Below are 27,761 nucleotides of genomic sequence, written 5' to 3'. Positions count from 1 at the left end.
GGGCACCACGACACGGTGCCGGGAAAGGGCGGGCGGAGGGATCTCAGAGCGAGGTTTGCGAGGAGACTGCGGCGTCAGTGGCGCGCTCTGTGATTGCACCCGTCGGACGTGAGGTGATCTCAGCTTATGTCGCGTCAGCGGGCGGGTGGCTTGAGTTCCGCCCCGGTGGCTTGAGCACCGCCCCTCGTCTGAGCACGCAGACCCGCTGCAACTGAGCCTCTCAGGGCTCAGTCGTCTCAGTCCTGAGGTGTTGGAGAGACAGCATGGTCGGGAAAGGGGAAATTGGAAGGACGTCGTCTACACACGGAAGGGTGGGACGATGAGGTCAGTCCCATGCCACCCCAGTTAAAACCGGTCTGACAGGTATTAATATACGGCATAACGATAACAAAACTTGGTTGCTGTCTGGATTACACGGAAACAGGTTTTCCGAAATAAATTTGTCATTTATAGGCCGTCGCGACCTATTTGAGGCAACATTCCCCAAGAGCGGTATTTACTCCAGAAATATTTTAAAGCGGAAGTTCAGTCCTAAAGCTACAGTCACTTGGCCACCCCCTCCTCCTATTGTCTCAAACAAGCGTGTATATATAATGACCACCAAATTTAATTCCCCTTCTATATTACTCTCACGAGTTCCCGACCATATTCATGTATTTATTCAATCACTATGAAGAGCTAGGTATTGTGCTAGGTAGGCACTGGGGATAGAGCAGTGAATGAGAAAACTGCAGCACCCTCAGGAAAGGAGCAGGAGTATCTAATTGCCTGTTCAACATCTCTACCTAGCCGCTTAACACTCATCTCGTTGTCAGTAAATCCCGAACTGAATTTACCTCCCCCCGCCCACGGCTGCCATGCTGCCCTTTCTGTAATGCCATGTGGGAAGGGCACCACTATCCACCCCATTGCCCTCCTCCTTCATTCCTCATATTTAATCACCACATCTTACAATTCCACCATCTTGAACGTTTCTCCATTCATCACTACCTTAGGTCAGATCTCATCGTTGCTTGTCTGCGTTGCAAAAATACCCTACCTGGTACTTGTCCATTCTTGTCCTTAATCTGTCCTCCCTACAGTTGCCATATGTTGTATCTCTAAAGCACTTTGTAATCATCTCTGTAGGTTTCCTCTATTAGAAGATGAGAAAAGGGATCATGTCTTAATTGTTTTTATATACTGCCTTTATCCTAATATCTACCATAGCAGTTCTCAAATTGTGGTCCATAGCCCTCTGGGTATCCCCAAGAGCCTTTCAGAGTATCTGCATAGTCAAAGCTCTTTATAATAATACTGTTATTTGCTTTTGCACTGCTTGAATTTGCCCTGATAGTGTATAATCAATAGTAAATACAAACTTCTTGGACCTTACAAAAATCAAAGGCAATGACACCAAACTCTAGCAGTCATTATTCTTCAATGCCATGCACTTGCAATAGAAAAATAAAATTATCTATGTCCTTGCGGAAATTGAGAATGTTAATTTTATTAAAGTTCAACCATTGAGTGCATGTATTTTTTAACTAGCAGATTTTTTTCATGGAATAACATTTTGCTTGAAAGAATGACTGCCAAACTCTAGTCATTCACATGTGGGTATTTGACATTTTCTTTTTTTTTTTTTTTTTTAAGATTTTATTTATTTATTTGACAGAGAGACAGCCAGCCAGAGAGGGAGCACAAGCAGAGGGAGTGGGAGAGGAATAAACAGGCTCATAGTGGAGGAGCCTGATGTGGGGCTGGATCCCATAACGCCGGGATCACACCCTGAGCCGAAGGCAGACGCTTAACAACTGTGCCACCCAGGCGCCCCTGACATTTTCTTGAAAATGAAATCAGCATGTCCTTTTAAGGAAAACCATTGGCATTAATTGTTGTCAATGATAAAATTAAAGCTTTCCAGTGGCTCAGTCACTTATTGATTGATTTTGGCTCAGGTCATGATCTCAGGGTAATCAAATCGAGTCACATGTCAGGCTCCATGCCAGCTTAAGATTTTCCTTCTTCCTCTCCTTCTGACCCCTTCCCTCTGCCCCACCCCACTCACACTCTCTCCCTCTCTCTCAAAAAAGAAAAAAAGAAAAAAAATTTAAAGCTTTCAAATAAAAATTAAGAATTTTAGAAAACATATCTACCACTGTAAACTTGACAACGTACTAATTCTTGAGACTTTCCTGCAGAGGAAAATTTAGTAACAAAAGGATTTTGTATAATAAAATGTGTCAACATTAGAATCTTTGCATAATTCATTGAACCAGTATTTTCTTTTTTTTTTTTAAGATTTTATTTATTTATTTGACAGAGATAGAGACAGCCAGCGAGAGAGGGAACACAAGCAGGGGGAGTGGGAGAGGTAGAAGCAGGCTCATAGCGGGGGAGCCTGATGTAGGGCTCGATCCCATAACGCCGGGACCATGCCCTGAGCTACCCAGGCGCCCCTGAACCAGTATTTTCAAATGACTGATGCATGATGTTACAAAATCATACATGGGTAAAACATTCATTCAAAGTACAAGTTAGACCAAAAGATTTTCATAGAATATAAAAGTTAATTGATATACCTCCAGATTCTACATTGCCACTAACGTTTAAGATACTACCACTTATTTTAAAAAATTGCCTATAAATATCCGGAAAAGTTATTAAAATATTCCTGCCTTTTCCAACTATACATCTGTGTGAAGTTTATATACTTCAACCCAAACAATGCACATGGTTGAATACAGAAGCACATATGAGAATTCCAACTATCTTCCATTAAGCCAGGCATTAAGGGGATTTGGAAAAATATGAAATAGTACCATGTATCTCACTATTTTTTTGAGAGAGAGAGCAAGCACAAGCAGGAGTGGGGATGGGCAGAAGGAGAGAGAGAGAGAATCCTAAGCAGGCTCCACACCCAGCACAGAACCCCATAGGGGGGCTCAATCTTACCACCCTGAAATGATAAGCTGAGCCAAAATGAAGAGTTGGAGGCATAACCAACTGAGCCACCCAGGTGCCCCACTCACTATTCTTTTTTATTTGAAAACATAACTATGTTCGTTAAAATGCATTGTTTATTTTAACATGGGCTTGTTATTTTTAATTCATATTTTTATTTCTCCACCTTAATTTGTATTACTGTAAATACTTACACGCATTTTTTTAAAGTTCTTTAGGGCTCTTAATAATTTATGAGATTGTGAAAGAGTCCTGAGAACAAAAAGTTTTAAAACTGCTGACCTAGAATATGAGTTGTGAGGCTTTCAATTTTTGTTCTCTGTGGAACCACATCCCATACCATCTATGACCTTCCTATGAAATAATTTTAAAACAAGATGTTTGATTCATTAAAACTCCAAGGTAGTCCCCATTATTATATAGCCATAGTTTTTTTTTATTTTAATATGAGTTTTCCAAAGTGATGTTTCAGAAGCACATCATGAAATGGAAATAGAGATTATTGATTCACCATGGATTCAACCTACTACTATCTTCTTAGTTGAGTATGGTAATTCATCTTTTTCCTATGCTGCCCATACTTTTCATCAGACCACTCTTAACGTTATTGAAATTAAATTTAATTTCGTATTGTGAACTGAAATGCTGGGTGATAATCAAGCATTTGTGAACAAAGCCAAAGTTTTTTGTTTAAATATTTTATAAGGTTTAAATAATAAGATGCTTGACTGAAAATTAGCTAGGATAATTTTGTTGGAAAATGTTTTTCTTTTTTCTTTTTTAAGATTTTATTTATTTATTTGACATGGGAAGGGGGTGAAGCAAGCACAAGCAGGGGGAGCAGTAGGCAGAGGGGGAAGCAGGCCCTGCTGAGCAAGGACCTAGATGTGGGGCTCGATCCCAGGACCCTTGGATCAGGACCTGAGCCAAAGGCAGACGCTTAACCAGTGGAACCACCCAGGCGCCCCAGAAAAAAATTTTTTTCATGTTTTTCTTTCTGTAATCTTCCTCAGATATATTTAGGAGGGAAAGGAGGATTATGTTAAGTACAGGACCAGTTCAGCCATTTCACCAGAGAGCTCTTCTCCCTCTCAGCTTGGCCTTGAGCCTCTGCTCACTTTCCCATAATTCTTCAATAAAATGCTGCTCTTTGACAGGAAGGGTGATTCCCTTAAAATCCCCAAAACTGCACTTTGGACATATGACCTTACCTTTACAACTTTACTGAAGGATTGTAGATAACAAAGTAAAGTTTTAGAACCTAAGAGAACTAAAACTGTACACCAAACTTGACTGTTTTAAAAGTAAAAGAACAGAACATTAAGCATATCATGGGGACTGGGAGTTAGTTCACTTTGTAGACACAAAACAGTATCTGGTTTTCCTGTTGAAAATTTACTTCTAAGCTGCTCCTCACTAAAGGGGTTTTCTTTATTCTTTTAAAAGATTTATTTATGTATTTTAGAGAGAGAAAGAGAGTGAGAGCAGAGGGAGAGGGAGAAAGAATTTCAAGCAGACTCCAGGCCTAGCACAGACCTTACACAGGACTCGATCTCAGGACTCTTACGATCATGACCTAAGCCAAATCAAGACTTGGTCGCTTAACTGACTGGGCCACTCCAGGCACCCATTAAGGGGTTTTCTTTAATCCCTAATGTAAAAAAATCTCCATTTCAGAGAATTCTAATCCCTACCCACAGAAATTTATTTCACCCTAGGATCCACAGCTCACCCACACCCAAACCCCAACCCACCCCTGCCCAAAAGGGCAGTCCAAGGACACAATTACACAAAACATTTCCCTAAACCTGAGTTTTTCAGTAAGAGGCAATTAAGCAAAACTGTCTCATTTGACACATCAAGTTAAGGCCCCTCAAGTTTCTACACCAGTGTGAAATGAAATGTACATCTTTGTTTCTCCTGTGGTTTTCTGGTAACTTATTGGACCAAATACACACACCAAGAACAAATATTTTTCAGTTCTGGGACAATGCAAGGACAAACAAAGGAAGAGAAACCTTTTCCTAAGTGCAGCTAAATTCACATAGATTCCGTTGCTCTTAATAGAGATGGTACTGTATGTGATTATGGAGAGAGAAGGTTTTCCTATTGTGCATCCTCAGGGTGCCAGACCTTGCCAACTAGAGCATTTGAAATAATAGGATTATCTATTCCTGAAGGATACTTTTCAGTGACACCAAAAATCTGGCACTAACTTTGAAATTATATCTTTACAATAATAGGTCAGAGAAAATTATCTCTATTTTCTCTTTGTTGCTTACGCTTTTATGTCATATGTAGTAACCATTGCCTAACCCAAGGTAATGAAGATTTATGCTTATGTTCTCTTCTGTGATTTTTATAGTTTTACTTCATATGTAGGAGTTTGGTGAATTTTGAGTTAATTTTTGTATACAATATGAAATAAGGCTTTGAATTCATTCTTTTGCATGTGGATATTCAGTTGTCCCAGCACCATTTATTGAAAAGACTGTCCTTTTGCATTGATTTATCTGAACACCCTTGTCAAAAATCAATTGACTGGATATGTTAGGGTTTAATTCTGGACTCTCAGTTCCATTCCATTGATCTATATGTCTATCCTTATTCAAGTGCCATAGTCTTTTTCTTCTCAGTAATATACACACACATTCATAAATAAATGTATATTTATATTAACTTACAGCAATTTCTTTTAATGAGTGACTTCTAATTAACATGTCATATATTCATATATGTGTCTGTGTATTTATGTACTTATTTATACAACGCTTGGGGACTTGATAAAATAACTTTTAATGCTCTTTCAGCTCTGTTAGGTAAAATATGACTCTAACAATTAATTTTATGTATGTTTTTAGATTAACAGGATTCCATCTACTGCCATCAGTAACAAGTACCAACTCTGTGTTCTCACTACACTTGATCACTGATTTTGCAGTTAGTGCTCATGGAATTAAAGTTTATTGTGAAGGTAAGTGATGGTAATGTAAAAGGACCATTGCCCAGTTTAATGTGGTCAAACCAAAATTTTCCAGGGTGGAAATGGAAGAAGAAGCACAAGGAAGGAAAATACAGTTCATCTTCTTATCTCAAATCTTGTTCTAAGATTCACCTTCTTATTAATTATTAATATATAATAAAATTTTAGAATTAGTGGGCTTTCATGTTTTGTCACAGTGTGCCTAGACAGAGGAAAATCTTTCTTAGGAGATGAGACTATGAAATCACTAGAGACCTATAGGTTAACAAAAGGAAATGAAATGTGAGACTAACAGAAAACTAGGCCTGATTTGAGATTGGAGCATCACAGACTCCACCCTGTCCTTCTCTGTGCCCTACCTCTCAGCCAGGAAACAAACTAATAATCTGTCTTCTTTGCAAGTTAGAACCAAGAGAAAAAAGTCCAGTAAGAGACAAGAGTTGACATCTTCCATTCCAAATCAGCCTTTTCAGTCCCACAGATCCATAACCCTTTAACCACAGAGAGGAAAACTAAAAAGCTCTTGAAACAGTTTTTATTTGGAAGTTTGGTACAAAGTCATATGGCATCAAAACATGACCTAAATTGATTACAGGACATTTATAATCTTTATTTATCCTATGTAGTGTGGGTACTCATATGTTTCACCACAGGAATATTGTTTGATAATGGGGCCATACCCTAAGTTCTGCTGAGAGTGTTAAAAACATACAGAATCTGCATGTCTTTCATTTTTAAGACGTGAAAAAATTCTGATGGCAAACATATTCTGAGGACTTCAGATACAGATCATGGACTTGTAATTTCCTCTCTATGTGATTTGACAATAAATTTTTCAGTTTCTTCCCTAGTTTAAAGAAGAGCCCCTTCTTACCCATAGGAATATCATACCAGATTTCAATTCACCTCCCCAGGACTACATTACCAGAATGCATCACATCAGTTCTGGCATCATCTTAAGAAACACACAAATATTACAGAAGGGATGGTTATTTTCTAAAGCACATAATTCAAAATATGAGGGGTTTTTTTTTTGGCTTAAACAACAAATTTAATATTCTCACAGTTCTGGCTAGAATTCCCAGATCAAGGTGTTAGCTGATTGAGTTTCTGACAAGAGCTCTCTCTCTGGCTTATAGATTGCCTTCTCACTGTGTCCTCACGTGGTGGAGAGAACTCATGTGTCTCTTCCTTTTCTTACAAGGGCGCCAGCACTGTTGGATTAAGGTCCCTCCCTTAGGACCTTATTTAACCTTTATCAGCTCCTTACAGGCCCTCTCTCCAAATACAGTCACCTTAAGGTTAAAGGCCTCAACATACGAATTTTTTCTTAAATCTTGTACCTTTGTAGTAAGTTTGAAATTCGGAAGTATGAGTTTTCCAACTTGGTTATTAATTTTCAGGATTGTTTTGACTTTTCTGGGTCCCTCATTTTTATATGAATTTTAGGATTAGCTTATCAATTTCTACAAAAAGCAAGCTGTATTTTGATAGAGATTACATTGAATCTATCAATCAGTGTGGGGAGTATTGCCATCTTAACAACATTAAGTCTTACAATCCATGAATATAGATGCCTTTTCGTTTATTCAGGTCTCCTTTAATTTCTTTGATGAAAAGTGTTCTGTTTTCAAGCCTTCCACTTCTTTTGTTAAATGTATTTATAAGTGTTTTATTTTTTTGATGTTATGCATGGTGTTATACATGGGATAATTTTCTTTCTTTTTTTTTTTTTTTTTGGTCCTGCTTTTGCTTTTTCTTTTTCTTCTTTTTTTTTTTATTTTTTTTTAATGATTTTTTATTATATTATGTTAGTCACCATACAGTACATCCCCGGTTTCCGATGTAAAGCTCGATGATTCATTAGTTGCGTATAACATGGGATAATTTTCTTAATTGCATTTTCAGATTGTTCACTGTAACTGTGTAGAAATACAGTTAATTTTTGTAAATTGATCTTATATCCTCCTAGCTTGCTGAACTCATTTACTAGTTCTAATAGTTTTTAATAGTTCATCAAGATTTTCTATATACAAGATTATGTCATCTGCAAATATAGTTTTATTTTTTCCTTTCCAAAATGATTTCTTTTATTCTCTTTCTTGCCTAATTGCCATGGCTTGAAAGTCCAGCACAGTGTTGAGTAGAAGTGGTAAGAACAGACATCCTTATCTTGTTCCTGAAACTAAGAGGAAAGCATTCAGTGTTTCACCACTAAGTATGATGCTAGCTGTGAGTTTTTTTGTAGATATCCTTTATCAGATTGAGTTAGTTCCCTTCTAGTTTTAGTTTGCTGAGTGTTTTTATCTTGCAAGAGTATTGAATCTTTTTCAAACGCCTTTTCTGTGTCTGCTGAGAAGATCATGCGGTTTTCGTCCTTATTAATATGTCATATTACATTGATTTTCATTTGTTGAACCAACCTTGCATTCTTAGAATAAATCCCACCTGGTCATGGTATATAATTCTGTTTGTAAGTTGCTGTATTTTGCTTTACTTGTATTTTGATGAGGATCTTCGGATCTGTATTCGTAAGGATATTGCTTTGCCCCTTTCTTGGGATGTCTTTGTTTGGTTTTGTTTTCAAGATAATACTGGCCTCATAGAGAATATTTGGATCTAATAATTTGGTCTGCTGTTTTTGTTTTGATTGTTATAGACTGTGCTGAGGATCAGCCTGAGGTTTAAACTTAATGTCTTTTCTGAGCCTTTCCCTGAGCATATATGCTCACTTTCTAATTTTCCTCGTATATGCAGTTGTTTTTGAATGTCCTAGTTTTTTAATGTCTGGCTCCCAAAAGAGGAAAAAGGGGAAAATGAAGGGAGGAGGAAAGTGTATCAGGCCTTTAAATCCCAGGGAAGTCACTTCAGCCAGAGGGGGTGGGGCTTGCAATAATTGGGGGAGGTGCAACAATGTCTACCCATCTTTTGTCTGTACCTCTCTGTTTAGAAGCAGCAATCAGGGGCACCTGGGTGGCTCAGTTGGTTAAGCCTCTGACTCTTGGTTTCAATGTGGGTTGTGATCTCAGGGTCATGAGATAGAGTCCCATGTCAGGCTCCATGATCCTGCTAAAGATTATCTCTCTCCCTCTCCCTCTGCCCCTCCCCTGCTCTCTCTCTTAAAAAAAGAAAAAAAAAAAAAAAAGGAGCGATCAGCAAGAAGAACTCATATCTGATATTTGGAGGACAAGGTCGTTTTACTGCCCCCTGGCTCCTGCAGGTTTTGTGCAGGCTGCTCCAGGAACATGTGCACAACTGCCTGTCAGGGCATTGGGATGGGGAATGGTAAATACATGGGTTACTTTATTTATTTTATTTTTACTTTAATTCCATTATAGTTAACATAGAAATATTAGTTAAGTACAACATAGTGATTCAACAGTTCTATATATTATTCAGTGCTCATCAAGATAAGTATACTGTTAATCCCCTTCACCTATTTCACCCATTTCCCCCACCCACCTCCCTCCTGGTAACCATCAGTTTGTTTTTTGTAGTTAAGAGTCTGTTTTTTGGTTTGTCCCTTTTTTCCTCTTCATTTGTTTTGTTTTTTAAATTACACATATGAGAGAAATCATATGGTATTTGTCTTTCTCTGACAGACTTATTTCACTGAGCATTATACCCTCTAGATCCGTCCTTGTTGTTTCAAATGGCAAGATGCCATTCTTTTTTATTGCTGAGTAATAATCCATGATAGATAGATAGATACATAGATAGACAGATGATAGATAGATAGATAGATAGATAGAGATACACACATGCATATATACTACTACTTCATCTGTTCATCTATTGATGGACACTTGTGCTGCTTCCATAATTTGGCTATTGTGTATAATGCCATAAACATAGGGATACATATATCCTTTCAAATTAGTGTTTTTGTATTTTTTGGGTAAATACCCAGTAGTGCAATTACTAGACTGAGTTACTGGATCATATGGTAATTCTATTTTCAATTTTTTGAGGAATTCTGTTTTTCACAGTGACTACCAGTTTGCATTCCCACCAAAAGTGCGTGAGGGTTCCTTTTTCTCCATATCCTTACCAACATTTGTTGTTTCTTGTGTTTTTGATTTTAGCCATCCTGTCAGGTGTAAAGTGATATCTCGTGGTTTTCATTTGCATTTCCCTGATGATCAGTGATGTTGAGTATCATTTCATCAGTCTATTGGCCATCTGTATGTCTTCTTTGGAGAAATGTGTGTTTGTGTCTTCTGCTCATTTTTTAATTGGATTGTTTATTTGTTTTGCTGTAGAGTTGTATAAGTTCTTTATAGATTTTGAATACTAAACTTTTATTGAATATGTCATTTGCAATTATCTTCTCCCATTCAGTAAGTTCTATTTTAGTTTTGTTGATTATGTCCTTCACTGTGCAGAAACTTTTTATTTTGATGTAGTCACATTAGTTTCTTTTTGCTTTTGTTTCCATTGCCTCAGGAGACATATCTAGAAAAATGTTGCTATGGCCAATATCAGAGAAGTTACTGCCTATGTTCTCGGATTTTTATCGTTTCAAGTCTCACATTTAGGTCTTTAAGCCATTTTGAGTTTATTTTTGTGCATGGTGTAAGAAAGCAGTCCAGTTTCATTCTTTGGCCTCTAGCTGTCCAATTTCCCAAAACCATTTGTTGAAGAGACTGTCTTTTTCCCATTAGATATTGCCTCCTTTTTCAAAAGTTAATTGACTATATAATTATGGGTTTATTTCTGGGCTCTCTGTTCTGTTCTGATAATCTATGGGTCTGTTTTTGTGCCACTACCATACCATTTTGATTACTACAGCTTCGTAGTATATCTTGAAATCTGGAATTGTGACACCTCCAGTTTTGTTTTTCTTTTTTAGGATTGTTTTGGCTATTCAGGGTCTTTTGTGGTTCTATACAAATCTTAGGATTGTTCTAGTTCTGTGAAAAATGATGTTGGTATTCTGTGAAAAATGATGTTGTAGGGATTGCATTAAATCTGTAGATTGCTTTGGGTAGTATGGACATTTTAACAATATTGGGTCTTCCAATCCATGATCGTGGAGTATCTTTCCATTTGTTTATGTGGTCTTCAATTTCTTTCATCAGTGTTTTATAGTTGGTCTTTTCACCTCCTTGGTTAATTTTATTCCTAGGTATTTTATTATTTTTGGTGCCATTGTAAATGGGATTTGTTTTCTTTGGCGGGGGGGGGCTTTTTTCTTAATTTCTCTTTCTACTGGTTCATTATTAGTGTTATAGGAATGCAAAGGAATTAATGCAAAGAGATTAATACATTTTTAAAAAATTAGTCTAAAAGCTAGTATTATTGTAACTTTGGTTTGTAACTCTACATTATGTTTCCTACATGTTTAAGAAATTAATGCTTTAAAAGAATTATTAGTTTATGTTTTGGGGCACATATTGTGTAAATATGTAATTTTGTGACATAACAACCAAAAGGGGCAGGGACAGAGCTCTAAAGGAGCAGAGTTTTTGCATGCTATTGAAGTTAAGCTGGTATAAATGCAAATTAGAGTGTTACAACTTTAGCATGTTAAATGTAATCCCCATAGTAACCATAAAGAAAAAATAGTTATGGAACACGAAAGTAAGAAGGGAACTTAAACATTTCACTGCAAAAAAAAAAAAAAAAAAAAATCAGGTAAACACAAAAGAAGACTGTAGGCAGGAAATGAGGTTCAAAAATGCTCCATAGCATGTAGAAAACAAATAGCAAAAATGGTAGAAGTTAAATCTCCCATCAGTGATTATTTTAACTGTAAATGAATAAGCCAGTAACAAAAACATAAGTACTTTGTAATTCCACTTATAGGAAGTACTTAGTGTAATCAGAATCATAGAGACAGAAAGAATGGTGGCTGTCAGGGTCTAGGAAGAAGGGAGAATGGGGAGTTATTATTTAATGAGTATAGATTTTCAGTTTTATAAGATGAAAGTCATGGAGATGATAGTGATGCTCATACAACATTGTTTAATGTATTTAACACTCTTCACCGTATACTTAAAAATGGTTGAGATAGCAAATTTTGCTATGTGTATTTTAGCGCGATAAAATTTTTGAAAAAAAATGTTTAATGCGGCAATGTCAAGAAAGTCAAGTATGGAAGCAACGTAAATGCCAGCCACCCAACATTTTTACACTACAGTTAACCTTTGAATAACATGGGTTTGAATTGCATGGGTTCACTTATATGTGGATTTTTTTTTATAAATACAATACAGTACTGAAAATGTATTTTCCTTATGATTTTCTTAATCATACACATGATAATAATCCAAGGTAAACTGTGGAAAATTCAGCCACAATTTCCTCACGGGGCATAAAGATTAACAGGGCTTAAAATGTTTAAAAGTTAAATGGAACTCTATTAATAGCTGCTATTGATTAAGTATCCTCCATATACTAAACACTTTTCTTTTGGTGACTTGTATGAAAAATTCAGCCTTCTCTCAGTTTTTCTAATTCTTCCTTTAATTCTACCAATAAGGAGGAATGCTAATATAAGTGAAGGGAAGGGTATTTATTGAATCATAGAACCCTTTCAAATTTCTGTTTCTCTTCCACAACTTTGGCATTAGGACAGTCCTGCATCTACCCTATGCCATCTGTCCTATTTCTCACCTATTCAGCAGTACAAAATAGCTATGCCTAGTTGAAGGGCTATCTTCTGAGTTGAGACTCAGGGAGTAAGACTTCCTAGTTTTGTGGTTCTACCATGCTGAGGATCTCCAGCCAGACAGGGAATGGAATGTCTATTTAGGAGCTAGGTCTGAAAGCAGCTTACAGCATTTCTGCCTACATTTCATTCAGAGAAGTCAGTCACAAGAGCCCCATATAATCACGAGGGAAGCTTGGAAATGTAATCTGATAGGATGCCAAGAAGGAAAAGAAAATGGGGTTTGTTGTAGAGGTAGTGGTAGCAGTTACCACATATGCCCTAACTTGGCCTGGGGTGACTGGATGAATCATGCTATGTTCTAGGCTTTAGGATGAACAATTTCCTTTTGCTGGTATTTAAATTTGTCTTTCTTTATCATCAGCATTGTGAAAATAAGGTTAGGGATAAAAGAAGATACTCACCTGTTCTGGTTATAATCCGCTAAGATATATCAGTACAAACCAAGCTAATTGGACTCCTTTTCTAGAATACTAGATACAAAGAAATAAATCAACTCTTTTGTTAATGAGCTACCAACAGGCATCTTATGTCACAGAGAAGAGCCTGGGAAAATGAGGCTAAAGCATAGAATCTGAGACAGGAGAAAAGCAAAGCATCCTGATTCTGCTCAGTTTCTGAATGTAGTTGTGAAATAAAAGCAGAAAGCCCTCATTCTTTAGGGAAAAAAATATAGTGACTTCCTTTTTAAAAATGGAAATTAACTTCTTGTCAGTAAAATTTGTTAGCTGGGTAGAAAGCCAAAGAAATGCATTTTTGTTTTGACAACCTACTTTTCACAAGATAAAAATTTTCTTAGTGCAAATAGTTTACTTTTCTGTTACACAAATAAAACCTTTAATTGATTTCATTGCTTCAAATGTTTGTGGAAAATTGTTTAGCTAAAATCAGAAAAGTCACACAATAACTGTGAAAATTAGGTAAGGCTTTGAATTGTATCTGTTTGTATAAATTATTCAACAGTAAGCCTTCTAAGCTTTTTTAAAAGATGCATTGTATTCACTGATTCTAGAAACTACAGTTTTAACTATTCTCTTCTCTTCCTACTACAGTAGAATTTTATTTTTTTAAAGATATTTATGTATTTATTTGAGAGAGAGAGAGAACGAGCTGGGAGAGGGAAAAGCAGACTTCCTGCNNNAGCAGGGAGCCTGATGTGGGACCCTGGAATCATGACCTGAGCCAAAGACAGACGCTTTACCGACTGAGCCACCCAGGCACCCCTACAGTAGAATTTTAATAGAATGATTTTAAACAGTTTTTGCCCCCAGAAACCAAACACAATGCAGTGTTTTCTTCCTCACAGTTAACACGAAGCTAGTTTCACCTGGGTCTTCTCTGGCTTCAGTTACATGAGCAGGGGTTTTTTTGTTTTTGTTTTTGTTTTTGTTTTTTTAGCTTAACTAGATAAAGTTTCTATCCTTTGCAATGGAAAGAGTTTTGACAAAACAGTGTTTGCTTGGTCTCTAGGAACCCACATGCACAGTTGGTGGGAATGTAAACTGGTGTAACCACTGTGGAAAACAGTATGGAGGTTCCTCAAAAAGTTAAAAATGGAACTACCACATGATCCACTAATCACACTACTGGGTATTTATTACCCCCAAGATACAAAACATTAATTCAAAGGGATACACGCACCCCTATGTTTAGGGCAGTATTATTTACAATAGCCAAATTATGGAACCAGCCCAAGTGTCTACCAATAGATGAATGGATAAAGAAGATGTGGTATATATTAACTGTTTTTTCGTCTTTTGTTATTTTCAACTTACAGTGGGTTTATTGAGATGTAACCCCATTAAAAGTTGAGGGAGATCTGTAGAGGATTACTGACCTTGGCTCTGCTTTATGCTTAACAGAGCTGTCCCATTCCTAATGGAGAAACAATAGGGATAGCACATTCATTTCAGTTTTTAAGCTAGCATCTAAAACGAAATTGCTCTGCTTTGTAACTCCAATGCAAGTTACTAATGACCTTATTACCTATAAATCTAGGGTTGAATAAAGGCATTGTATTACAAAGAATTTTTAAATGGAATCATTACTTTTCAAAAATTATTATAATAATTCCAAGGCAACAGAACAAGTATACAAAACAGTGTCTCTGATATTTTATTATGATAACATTAAAATGGTCACCATAAATTGTCATTATCTGTTAGGAATGCATGAAAAGACACATGATATGCTATTCTCTGGTATCCAGTTTCAATTATACAAGTACATCAGAAGTTTTCAGTTTTTATTATGGGTACACTGTTCAAAATTTAATTGCACATGTAGAAAGTTTTAAAGCTGTTATTTTGTCCATAATTTCATATGCTCCTATCATAGTTAGTGCCCGAGTTAGTTGGTCTCTTAAAGCAGTAGTAGTTAGTGACAAGTCGTTACTTTCTGTTTTCCACCTATCAAGTGCTTGGCGGACTCTCTCACTTAATGAAACAGTGCTGAAAATTTTAAAGATAATATTATTTTAATTACCAATTAAGAACATTCAACTTACTTAAATATTATATACCTAGGTTTTCAAATCAATTTACCAGGTGAAGTGAGGATTAAATTATAGGTGAAGATAGTTCATATAAAATTAGCACAGAGCTTGGCAAATAGTAAATGTTAGCTCCATGCCAACCCTTGTTTCCTTGTAGAAAATCAATTCAATTAACATTCAGTTTTAAGAAAGATTCACTCAGGATCTCAAAACAATAATTGTGGTTTATTTATTCTAAGGCAGTGTATTACAGCTGTAGTACTACATATAACTCCATCTCATGACAACTCTCTTAGGTAGGTATACCCATTTTACCAGTGGAGAAACTGAAGTACCCAGAAGTTAAGGGACTTACCCAAGGTCACAAAACTAGTTGTAATTTAAAACCAGGCAGTCTGCCGTGAGAGCCCTTACTCTTAACTACATTACCCACATGGTAATATGTAATACATATTATTGTATTACAGTAAACTAACATCAGATTTTATATTATATATTATATATATATAATATATAATAAAGTAACATCAGAGTCCTTTACAGCAAATTAAAATTCATGTTAATATGATGTTTCAAAATCTTACAATATCAAAATGATATAAATCAGAACATGAGAATAAGCTTATACTGCATGTTGTTCTTCACACATACCTCTTTGCAGACATATCTGTTTCTAAGATGACCAGGTTTAATTTTTGACACAAAAATTTAAAATTTGTTTCAGTGATGTTATTGGCAACTATGTTGAAGATCTTCTCTAGGATTTTCTCTACATTTGAACATAAAAAAAAATTAAGCCTTTTCTTTTGAAAAACATACTCTATATTGCATTATTTTATTATATCTGGGTCCCTTACTTGTGTGCTCCTATCAAATGTCTATGTCAAGTAAAATTGAAAAGTAAGATGCAGACCTAATATACAAACTGAAATTTGAACCATTTGTTCTATTTCTTCCAAAATCTGACTCATCAACATGTAATGGCTATTTAAAAGTACATTATAAGCAACTTCAAAGTGATTTTCAAAACCTTTCCTTAGTTCTTTGGGGATTTGAAATGAATTTAACACCGTCATTTGATTCTAGCTTTTTAATGGGCTTCTTTATGTACCATCTTAAAAAACCCAAGTTACCGTCTACTATAAATATAGTGTATATATGTATATTTTATTCAAATCACTTTAATGAATGCTGGCTTAGAGATAAGTAGAGAGTTTTTAGGTTTTTTATTTTTTTTAAAGCTTCTAGCTAACTTGGACTAGATCTATTTTTTGTTATTGATTAAGGTACTTTGGGAATTTTTAAGAACGAGCAATCTCCCACCCCTCTGTAATCATCTCAGTCCCTCAGACTAGACTGTATGCTAATGATATAAATGGAAGTCCAGTATCCTCAGCAAAATTTTAAGGAAAGAATCCCATGTTCTTTGTTAATTGGAGAGTAAATATATTTCCCATGATAACTTCCTCTCCACTCTCTCTGCGTGCCTGCAATATGAAGGCCCCTTGGCTGTAAAGAGAGGATATAAATGACTAGGGTGCTCTCATTTTTGCCGACTTTGATCTGTTGCCACTTCTCTAAAGTCTCTTCCTGTTACCTAATAGGAAAACTTTATGTATTCTTGGAAACTTCTGAAAACTTTATTTTATAGAAGTAGTTATCATAAAATATTTCCTTTTTAATGATAATACCAAGCAGAACCAACTTGCATATCAAGTTAGAAAAAACAGCTACTGTGACTTTTAATTTTATCTCTTAGGTTCCTTTTATCAATGAGGCCCAAGTCTTAGAAAAACTTCTAACTGGTAACCATGCATATGGATGTATATTGTGGCTTAAAGAGGACTGCACATTTTTAGTGACAGTCTCACTAGATTATGAAATTATGTTCACATAAGCTCCAGACAGGGAACATAATAGAATGATGTGGAGGGATGGTTTTGTATATTTCTCCAAATCTGGATCCATACTTATTAAATTGATTTAATACCTCTTAAGTACTCATTGAATTGGAGGACCAAACTCTCGATCCATTCTAAGGATTGACAGTGAGAAGCAAAGTCAGAGTCCCAGGAAAAAGCTTAGTTGTTGGGAATTTAGCCCCAAGGAAAAAATTGGACAGCGAAATTTCTATGCCAGAGTCTTGGAGAAACCAGTCTCCATCTGGTCCAGTGGAAGGATATTTAAAGAAAATGGACCTGCTCTCTGAAATAATCAGGGACAACCAAAGGAATGCTTAAGGACAAAGAATGAAGACTACCCACAACTGCTGACAGGTGATCATAGTGGGCCAAAAGCTGAATGGCTTCAGTGGACAAGATCTAAGTACTTTTTTCAAGGCCAGATGAGAGTTTTAGAACAACTACATGTGGTGATACAAATCAGAACCCATGAAGAAATTTTTGTGTGGAATATCTAAGTCTGGGCCCAGCCATGATGGAAGACCTGTGGAAGAACATTGAGGCCAATAACTAGATAGCAACTCGCCCTCCACTTGGGTTTGCCTGTTCAATGGTTTAGTTTGTGTAGACCCAGATTAAATAATCTGAATTATCAAAATAAACAACTAACCTTCAGAAAAGGGAAAATGGTAAATATTTTAATGCGTCTGCCAGATTGAAAACCTCTAATGAAAGCATACTGTCTTTTAATTTATAGATGATACTAGAAAATGACTTATAAGCTAGTAGGTCACTCACTCATCACCTACCATCTCTTTGATCTGCTCTCTGTAGATAGTGTGCAATAGTATAGAGTTGTTTTCCTTTACAGATTTCCATTGGAGGTCTCAGCAAAGGGTTATCATCAAAATTTATCTCCTTCAGTGAAAAAAGGTTGTGGATACCGTTAGGCAGAACTGTTAGATTGTTTCCTAGTAGAAAAGAAGTTATAGTTGAATTATACCTTTCTTTATAAAGAAAAATCTGAAGATAAATAACAATTACTTATGGGGCATTTACTGTGTCTCACTGGCAACGTACCAGATATATGAAATATAAATTCTTATCATTGTTTCCTTGCTGGGTGTGAAAAGAAGTATAGAAACAGAGCTGTGGTTCTTTTCTCTCAGAGGATGGCAAAATGAGGCAGGAACTGTCCTCTTATAGTCAGGAAAGGACTTTACAGAGTAGGTGTGATGGTAATTTTTTAAATAAACTTATTATTTAGAATAATTTCAGATTTACATCAAGTTGCAGAAATTGTAGAGAATTCCTGTAGATTCCTTGTCCACTTTTAGTTTCACCTAATGTTATCATCTCACATTATTGTATTACATTTGTCAAAACTAGGAAACATTGGCACATTACTATTAAATTTCAGACAATTTTGGATTTCATTAATTTTTTTCTATCAGTGTCTTTTTCTATTCTAGAATCCATTCCAGGATAATATATTGCATACAGTTATGTCTTCTTTGTCTCCTCTGGTCTGAGACAGTTGCTCAGTCTTTCCATGTTTTTCATGATCTTGACAGTTGAATAGTACTGATTAGGTATTTTTGTAGAATATTCCTTAATTTGAGTTTATCTGACATATTTTCTCATGATTAGAATGGGATTATGGGTTTCTGGAAAGAATACCACAGAGGTGAAGAGCTCTCATCACATCAGCAGGGGTACATGATACCCATATGACATTACTAGCGATGTTAAGCTTGATCCCTTAGCTAAAACAGTGTCTTGCCAGGTTTCTCTGATGCAATGTTTTTTCTTGCCCATACTCTATATTTTTTGGAACTGAGTTACTAAGTCTAGTCCACCCTCAAAGAGTGGGGATTAAACTCTACTTCCCTAAAGTGTAATGTTTTCAAGACACTTTAATCCAAAATAAACTGAACATAAAAAATAAAACTGTGGTGACTTACAAGGTAAGACTTCGTAATCATTTAAAGAGGAACTGGCCTGTAAGTTTGCCTTTATATTATTAATGCATTTATAGTTATTATTTATAGTCATAAAGGAATCTGGTTCCTTTCAGTGAAGAATGGCATTCAGAAACCAAAACCAGGATACTAGTTTTGCTCATTGCTTCTAGGAGTGTGTATGTATAGCTATACGTGCATATACATACCTACATATGTATATGGGGTTTTACAATGTACATTTTAAGTTCATAATTATAAATATATATGTGTGTTATTGCATATGTGTAATGTATATATGTCACAACATATAGTATTTAGGGTCTGGCTTTTTTCATTTAGCATAATGCATTTTAGATTTATTGCTGTTTAATGACGTATCAATAGTTTATTCCTTTTTATTAATGAGAAATATTCCATTATATGGATGTACATACATCATTCATTCGCTAACTAAAGGACATTTTGAATGATTCCACTTTTTGGTGATTATGAATAAAATCACTCTATATATTTGCACTCAGTTTTTTATTGAATATAAATTTACATTTCACTTGAAAAGTGTAGTTGGGAGTGTGATTGGTGGGTTGTATGGTAAATATACATATAATTTTATAAGAAATTAAGAAACTGTTTTCCAGAGTGTGTATCATTTTGCATTCCTGCCATCAATGTATCAGAGTTGCAGTTACAGATCTTGGTATTGTCAGATTTTAATTTTAGTTATTCTAAGAAAAAGATTTCATTGTAGCAGCTCTTTCTGCCCCGTGCTTTAATAAAAGCACCTTTTTACACACACACACACACACACACACACACACACACACAATCTCATTGTAGATTTAATTTGCATTTCTCTCATGAATAATGATTTGAGTATATTTCCTGGTGCTTATTTGCCATTCATATACATTGTTTGTAGAGTATCTGTTCAAAATTTATGCCAATTTTTATTGAATCAACTGTTTAATTTTGAGTTTTGAGAATTATTTTGTGTGTATTCAGCAAATATTTTCTTCTGGTCTGTGGCTTTTCTTTTCATTCTTTTAACAACACCTTTTGAAGGGCAGAGATTTCTAATTTTGCTGAAGACCAAATAATTTTTTTGTTGATTGTGATTTTGGTGTTGTATCTAAGAAATTTTTGCCAAGGTTGCAAATATCTTCTTCTCTGTTTTTATCTAGCAGTTTTATAGTTTTAGCTTTTACATTTAGGTCTGTGATTCATTTTCAGTTGGTTTTTTATATGGTATGTGGTACGGATCAAAGTTTGTTTGTTTTATTAATGTTGCAGTTTGTTTTGTTTTTTGGCTTGTGACCATCTAGTTGCTCTAGCATCATTTGTTGAAAATACTACCTTCTCCACTGAATTACATTTGCATGTTTGCCAAAAATCAGTTGACCGTATATGCCTGGGTCTATTTCTACACTCTCTGTTCTGTTCCATTGATCTATGTCTGTCATTTTGCCAATTGTACACTGTCTTTACTACCACGGCCTTTCATAAGGCTTAAAAATCAGGTTATATGAGTCCTTCAACTTTGTTCTTTTTTCAAAAGAATTTTAGCTATTCTATTTCTTTTGCCTTTTATATAAATTTTAGAATTAGCTCTTTGCTTTCTGAAATAAAAAACCTTGCTGGGATGTATATTGGAATTGAGTTGAATTTAAAAATAAGTTGGGGGAAAATGACATATTAACGATATAAAGTCTTCCAATTTATGAATACTATATTTCTCTCTATTTAGGTCTTGTTTGAGTCATTTTCTGTATACAGACCTTAAATATACTTTGTCAGATTTATACCTATTTTATGTTTTTTTGGTGTTACTTTAAATGGTACTTTTAAAAACATTCAATTTCTAATCATTCATTACTAGTATACAGTTACTAGAAATACAACTGACTTTCGTATATTAACCTTTTATATGGCAATCTTGCTATAATTTCTATCCCTTTTTTTGTTGCACTAGTTAGGACTTACAGTATAATGTTGAAGAGGAGTGGTGAGAAAGGGCAGCCCTGTTTTATTCCTGATCACAATGGAAAATAGTTAAGTCCTTACCATTGAGTATGATATTAGCTGTAGTTTTTTGCAGGTGCTGTTTCTCAGGTTGAGAGAGTTACCTTCTATTCCTTGTTTTCTGAGATGTTTTGCTCTTGTTTGTTTTATAAAATCATAAATGATAAATTGTATTTTGTCATAGGCTTTTGCATATCTAGTATGATGTTCATGTGGCTTTTCTTTACTCATTGATGTTGTGAATTACATTGGTTAGTTTTTGAATGTTAACCCAACCTTACATTTCTGGAATAAATCCCACGTAGGATATTGGTCTTTAAGTTTCCTTTCTCATCATACTATCAAGGTAATGCTGATCTCATAGAATGAGTTGGAAAATGTTTTATCACTTTTATGAAAGAGGATTTTAGAAATTGGCATTATTCCTTCTTTAAATACTTGATGGAATTCACCAATGAAATAATCTGGGCCTGCTTTAACAAATTTGGGCTTTCAGCCCCCAATGATGCTTCTTGTTACTCACCACCTTGTATAGTCCCTTCCCATATTATACCAAGATTGGTCTGTGTGATCACTAAAATAGAGTAGAAGTGATGGTGTGTCACTTCCAAGATTTGTTTTAGTAGCTTTGGATTTTTTTTGTTAAAGATTTTATTTATTTGAAAGAGAGAGAGAGCGTGGGGTGGAGGAAGGAAGAACAGAGGAAGAGAGACAAGCAGACTCCGAGCTGAGCACAGAGCCTGACACTGGGCTCGATCTCATGACCCTGAGATCGTGACCCTGAGATCATGACCTGAGCCCAAAACCAGGAGTCAGATGCTTAACCGACTGAGCCACCCAGGCACTATGCCCCCAGCTTTGGATTTTTTTAAAAAGATTTTTTAGGTTCACAGCAAATTGAGTGTACAGAAATTTCCCATATACTTGCTGCCCCCAGACATGCATAGCTTTATAAAGCAAAATAGTTTTGCTATTTTGGTATAAAAGAATCCAGCTGCTCCTGCTTGTTGCAGCCTGCCTAGTCTATGGGGAGGGGAGGGGCTCTGTTGAACCTAGCACCTCCTGAAGCCTGGTAGTGGTCACTCAGGGTTGGGGCCCAGTGTTGGGTTTGCCAGGTTAGCCACCAAGCTGCTTTCTCATGATCACCAAGTCACAGGTGATCGTGCCACTGGAGGCCTGGGAAGATTGCCAGTGTAGCCATGAATGGGAGAGTAGACTTCCGATAAAAGAAGCTTGCCCACCAGTGACCCAGGTCAGCCTTGGGGGAGACCGAGGCGGTGAGGGACAGTTTCCCCAGAATACTCTGCACTTCCGCAGGAGCTGTTACTGGAAATGAAACTCAGACAGTGCTGGTAATATATGTGGGTGGCCACGAGCTAGCCACTGGAGAGGATGGCTGCTATGCTGTTGCTTGTGGGCTGGTGGAAACCTCAGCAGAGAGCCCTCGAGGGCCTCAGAGTGCTAAACTTTGTAGAAATTTCTGATACAACAATGGATAACTAATATAATAGCTAATGGCTGAAAAAAAAAACTCAGATATAAAGAGCTGCCAACTGTAGGGAAGGAGTTTCTCTTTTTAGTCCAGCCAACTTAAGTGCCTGATGAAGCAATAATAGCAACAACAACAAAAATCAACATTCTTTGGAGAGAAACAGAATACAGAGTCAAGGAGTCATAAATGGAGAAAAAAGAAAATGTGACTCACTGCTAAGAGAAAAAATGACATTTAAAAACTTTAAAGCAGCTAATATAACTATGCCAAAGAATCTAAAGAAAGATATGCCTCATAATCAATGAATAAAATAGGAAATCTTAGGGGAGGTATATGAACTACAAAAAAAAAAAAAACACAAACGGAAATTCTAGAACTGAAAAATACAATATTCATAATAAAAAATTAACTGGATGGATTTAACAGCAGAATAGAGATGGTAGGCAAGGCAGTGAAATTGAAGACAAGATACCTAAAGCTTTGTGTACACACATGCACACACACATGCACACACACAAAATAAGGTTTTATGGGGCAATGTGAAAAGATAATTAGTGTCTCACAAGGAGAAAAAAGAGGAAATGAGGCAGAAAAAAGTATTTGAAAATATAATGGTTGAAAAATTCCCAAATTTGATAAAATGCATAACTATACAGACAAGAAGCTCAGTGAAATCCAAGCAGTATAAATACAAAAAAAACACATCTAGGATGGCTATCACAGAAATTTCAGAGTAGAGCTGTCAAAGAATCAGCCCCTCCACTGAATCAGTCATAAGCTGGAAAAGACTGATAGAATTAGCTGGAATTTAATCCAAATCTTACAGTAACCAGGAGAGTGTTCAATGAGGATAAAAGCAGCAGAATTTAGGTAAGAGAGCCCTGAAGCTTTTTCACTCGTTTCCCTACCATCGTCTATTTCCCAGCATGGCCATGGCTGCCACTGAGATGGCACATACTGACATTCCTGATGCAGCTTGCAGCTGTCAGAGAGCTAATAAACTACCCTGTCCTTAAAATATTGTGGTTTTGTGTTTGGCCTGTCTGGTGGTTCCCCAAGGGACTGGCACAAAGGCCGACTTTTGTTTTACTCTTCCCACTCATTCTGAGTTGCTTTACCAGTAGCAGTTGCATGCCCACCTGGAGCGAGGGACAGCAGACACAGCAAGTAGCAAACAGACCCAAAAGCCCAGGAAGAAAGAGGCATAGGAAAAAGTTTCTTGAGGGAATAAGGGCTCAGAGATGCCAGAGTGTATCCTGGAGAAAATGGAGTACAACAGGCACGCCTAGGACTGGACACATGCAGAAGAAACCTGAGAAAATCCTAGGCTTGCACCTAAGGTGGATCTCTGGGATCCACACAATCAAGAAAGGAAGACTAAGAGTTGTAGGTGACCTGGCTTAGCACTGAAGTACCCCAACTTAGAGCTAAGCTGCAAGGACTGGGAGTGTAATATGTTCTTTCCTTCTTTTGCTCTAGGTATTGAAAGATGGGAAAAGATAATCTGTGCAAATAGCAACCAAGACACCAGCAGTGATTTTACTAATATCAGATAACATAAACTTTAAGTCAAAAACTACAATTACAAAAGACAAAGAAGTATATATTGATAAAGAATCAGTACATAAAGAAGATATAACAATTATAAATATATACACACCAAACAACAGAGCCCCAGAACAGGAGGCAAATGTTGACAGAATTGAAGGGAGCAATAGGCAGTTCTACAATAATAGTTGGAGACTTTAATACTTCACTTTCAACAATGGATACAACATTTAGACAAAATGTCAGTAAGGAAGCACAGGACTTGAACAACAATATAAAACAACTAAACTTAACAGACATATATAGAACACTCAAACCAACAATAGCAGAATACACATTCTTCTCAAGTACATAGATCATTTTCCAGGATAGACCATAATGTTAGGCCACAAAACAAGTCTCAATAAATTAAAAATGATTAAATTATACAATATACCTTTTCTGGCCACAGTGGAATGAAACAAGTAAAAATAACCGATGGAAAACTGGAAATTTTACTAATTTAAATAACATACTTGTAAAAGTGTGGAACCAAAAGGAAAATTAGGAAATGTGAAGAGATCGGGGTGCCTGGGTGGCTCAGTTGTTAAGCGTCTGCCTTCGGCTCAGGTCATGATCCCAGGGTCCTGGGATGGAGCCCTGCATCAGGCTCCCTGCTCAGCGAGAAGCCTGCTTTTCCCTCTCCCACTCCCCCTGCTGGTGTTCCCTCTCTCGCTGTGTCTCTTTCTGTCAAATAAATAAATAAAATCTTTAAAAAAAAAATAGAAAAGAAAATGTGAAGAGATGAAAGGAAATGAAAACACAATATACCAAAACTTGTGGATGCTTAGAAAGAAATTTGTAGCTGGAAATACCAACACTAAAAAAGAAATACCTCAAATTAATAACTTTACATTTAAATAAACTAGAAAAAGATAAGCAAAGTAAAGCCAAAGCTAATAGTAGAAGGAAGCAATAAAAATTAAAGTAGATATAAATGAAACAGTGAATAAAAACCAATAGAAAATGAAACCAAAAGTTGGTTCTTTGAAAAGATCAATTAAATTGACAAACCTTTACCTAGATGGACTAAGAGAAGAAGAGACAAGACTCAAATCACTGAAAATCAGGTATGAAAATGGGGACATTACTACTTATTCTACAAAAACAAAAAGATTATATAGGGTATTCTGAACAATATTATGCCAACAAATTAGATAGCCTAGATTAAATGGACAAATTCCTAGAAACACAGAACCTACTAGGACTAAATCATGGAGAAACAGAAAATCAGAAAAACCCATAACTGGTAAGGAGATTTAATCAGTAATGAAATATCTCCCAAGAAAGAAAAGCCCTTGGGGCGCCTGGGTGGCTCAGTCGTTAAGTGGCTGCCTTCGGCTCAGGCCATGATCCCCGCGTTCTGGGATCGAGCCCCACATCAGGCTCCTCTGCTGGGAGCCTGCTTCTTCCTCTCCCACTCCCTCTGCTTGTCTCTCTCTCACTGGCTGTCTCTGTGTCAAATAAGTAAATAAAATCTTCAAAAAAAAAAAAAAAAAAAAAGAAAGAAAGAAAAAAAGAAAAGCCTGGGCCTGATGGCTTCACTGATGAATTCTTCCAAATATTTAGAGAAGAACAAATATCAATTCTTCTCCAACTTTTGCTGAAAACTGAAGAGGACAGTACTCCTCCTAACTCATTGAGGCCAACATTACCTTGATACCAAAGCCAGAAAAAGAGAGTACAAGAAAACTGCAGACCAATATCCTTTATGAACTAATCCTCAACAAAATACTAGCAAGCCAAATCCAACAAAATATCGAAAGGATTATACCTCATGACCAGGTGGGATTTATCTTGAAATGCAAGGGTGGTTCATTATAAGAAGATCAGTGAGTGTAATACATGACATTAAGAGAAAAAAAGGAGAAAAAAAAAAACACATGACAATTTCGGTGCAGAAAATCCATTTAACAAAATTCAACACTCAAAAAAAAAAACCTCAATAAACTAGGAATAAGAGGGAACGCCCTCAGTATGTGAAAGGGTATGTATGTATGTATGTATGTATTTTTAAAGTTTATTTTTCTCAGTAATGTCTATACCCAGCATGAGGCTCAAATTCACAACCCCAAGATCAAGAGTTGCATGCTCCCAACTAAGCCAGCCAAGCACCCCAGGAAAGGATATCTATGAGTAACCCATGGGTAATATCATACTCAAAGGTGAAACACTAAAAGCTTTCCCCTTACAATTGTCCCTAATATAGCCATAAGACAAAGATGCCCACTTTCATCACTGATATTCAAAATTGGGCTGGTAGTTCTAGCCAGTCCAGTTAGGCAAGAAAAAGAAAAGATACCCAGAGTGGAAAAGAACATGTAAAACTATCTCTATTCACAGATGACATAATATTATATAGAGAAAATCCAAGAGTCCACAAAAACTAATAGGGCAAATAAGCAAGTCGAGCAAAGTTGTAGAATCCAAGATGAACACACAAAAATCATTTGTGTTTCTATATACCAGCAATGAACAATTCAAAAAAGAAAATTAAGAAAACAATTTAAGTTACAATACCATCAAAATTATGTAGGAATAAACTTAATCAAGGAGTTTCAATACTTAAGACCTAAATGAAAGCTCTCCTGTGTTTATGCATTGGAGAACAGTATTGCCATCTGAGCAAGCAATTTAGGGATTCAATGCAATCTTTATTGTAATTCTATGTTTTTTTTTTGCAGAAATGGAAAACCAGATTCTTAAATTCTTATAGAATTACAAGGGGCCCAAATTACAAAAAATTTTGAAAAAGAAAAATAGAGTTGGAACATTTCCTAGTTTCAAAAATTACCACAGAATTACAGTGATCAAAACACTATGACAAAATAAACGAACAGTAATCTGTTGTGTTTCTATACACGAATAACAAAGCAGCAGAAAGAGAAATTAAGAAAACAGTCCCACTTACAGTTGCACCCAAAACAATACTATGCCTAAGAATAAACCTAACCAAAGAGGTGAAAGACCTATACTCTGAAAACTATAAAACACTGATGAAAGAAATTGAAGATGACACAAAGAGATGGAAAGACATTCCATGCTCCTGGATTAGAAGAAGTATTGTTAAAATGTCTACACTGTCCAAAGCAATCTACAGATTTTATGCAATCCCTATCAAAATACCAACAGCATTTTTCACAGAGCTAGAATAATCCTAAAATTTGTATGGAACCAGAAAAGACCCCAATTAGCCAAAGCAATCTTGAAAAAGAAGAAGTTGAGGTATCATAATTCCAGATTTCAAGTTATATTACAAAGCTGTAGTAATCAAAACAGTATGGTACTGGCAAAAAATAAACACATAGGTCAATAGAACAGAATAGAAAACCCAGAAATGAACCTACAATTATATGGTCAATTAATCTTTGACAAAGCAGGAAAGAATACCCAATAGGAAAAAGATAGTCCCTTCAACAAATGGTGCTGGAAAAACTGCACAGCTACATGCAAAAGAATGAAACTGGTCCACTTTCTTATACCATACAAAAAAGAAAATTCAAAATGGATTAAATACCTATATGTGAGACCTGAAACCATAAAAGAATCCTAGAAGAGAATACAGGGAGTAACTTCTTTGACATCAGCTGTAGCAAATTGTTTCTAGATATGTCTCTTAAGGCAAGGGAAACAAAAGCAAAAATAAACTATTGGGACTACATCAAAATAAAAAGCTTCTGCACGGTGAAGGAAACAATCATT

At 36.0% G+C, this 27,761-nt stretch overlaps 1 protein-coding gene and 1 long non-coding RNA gene across 2 annotated transcripts in view; one reads left to right on the top strand and one right to left on the bottom strand.

The window, feature by feature from the left end:
* Positions 1-74: 74 nt before the first annotated feature.
* Positions 75-27,059, top strand: LOC121105848. The gene is made up of 3 exons (XR_005838604.1): positions 75-324; positions 5,808-5,920; positions 26,744-27,059. It is a non-coding gene; the product is annotated as an uncharacterized LOC121105848 (long non-coding RNA).
* The window catches only part of LRRD1 (leucine rich repeats and death domain containing 1), a 25,446-nt gene continuing 12,424 nt past the window's right edge, over positions 14,740-27,761 (bottom strand). Inside the window, exons 3-5 of the mRNA XM_008686223.2 lie at positions 17,807-17,968; positions 15,748-15,865; positions 14,740-15,052 (exon numbers count right to left, since the gene is read on the bottom strand). Of these exons, the coding sequence (XP_008684445.1) occupies positions 14,866-15,052; positions 15,748-15,865; positions 17,807-17,968 (467 nt within the window). The 3' untranslated portion in view covers positions 14,740-14,865. The remainder of the gene's footprint in view (positions 15,053-15,747; positions 15,866-17,806; positions 17,969-27,761) is intronic.

The sequence above is a fragment of the Ursus maritimus genome, unplaced genomic scaffold, assembly GCF_017311325.1.
Source record: "Ursus maritimus isolate PB19 unplaced genomic scaffold, ASM1731132v1 scaffold_3, whole genome shotgun sequence".
Taxonomy (NCBI): Eukaryota; Metazoa; Chordata; class Mammalia; order Carnivora; family Ursidae; genus Ursus; species Ursus maritimus.
Note: the sequence above shows the minus strand (reverse complement) of the source record. Positions and strands in the feature narration are given on the sequence as shown.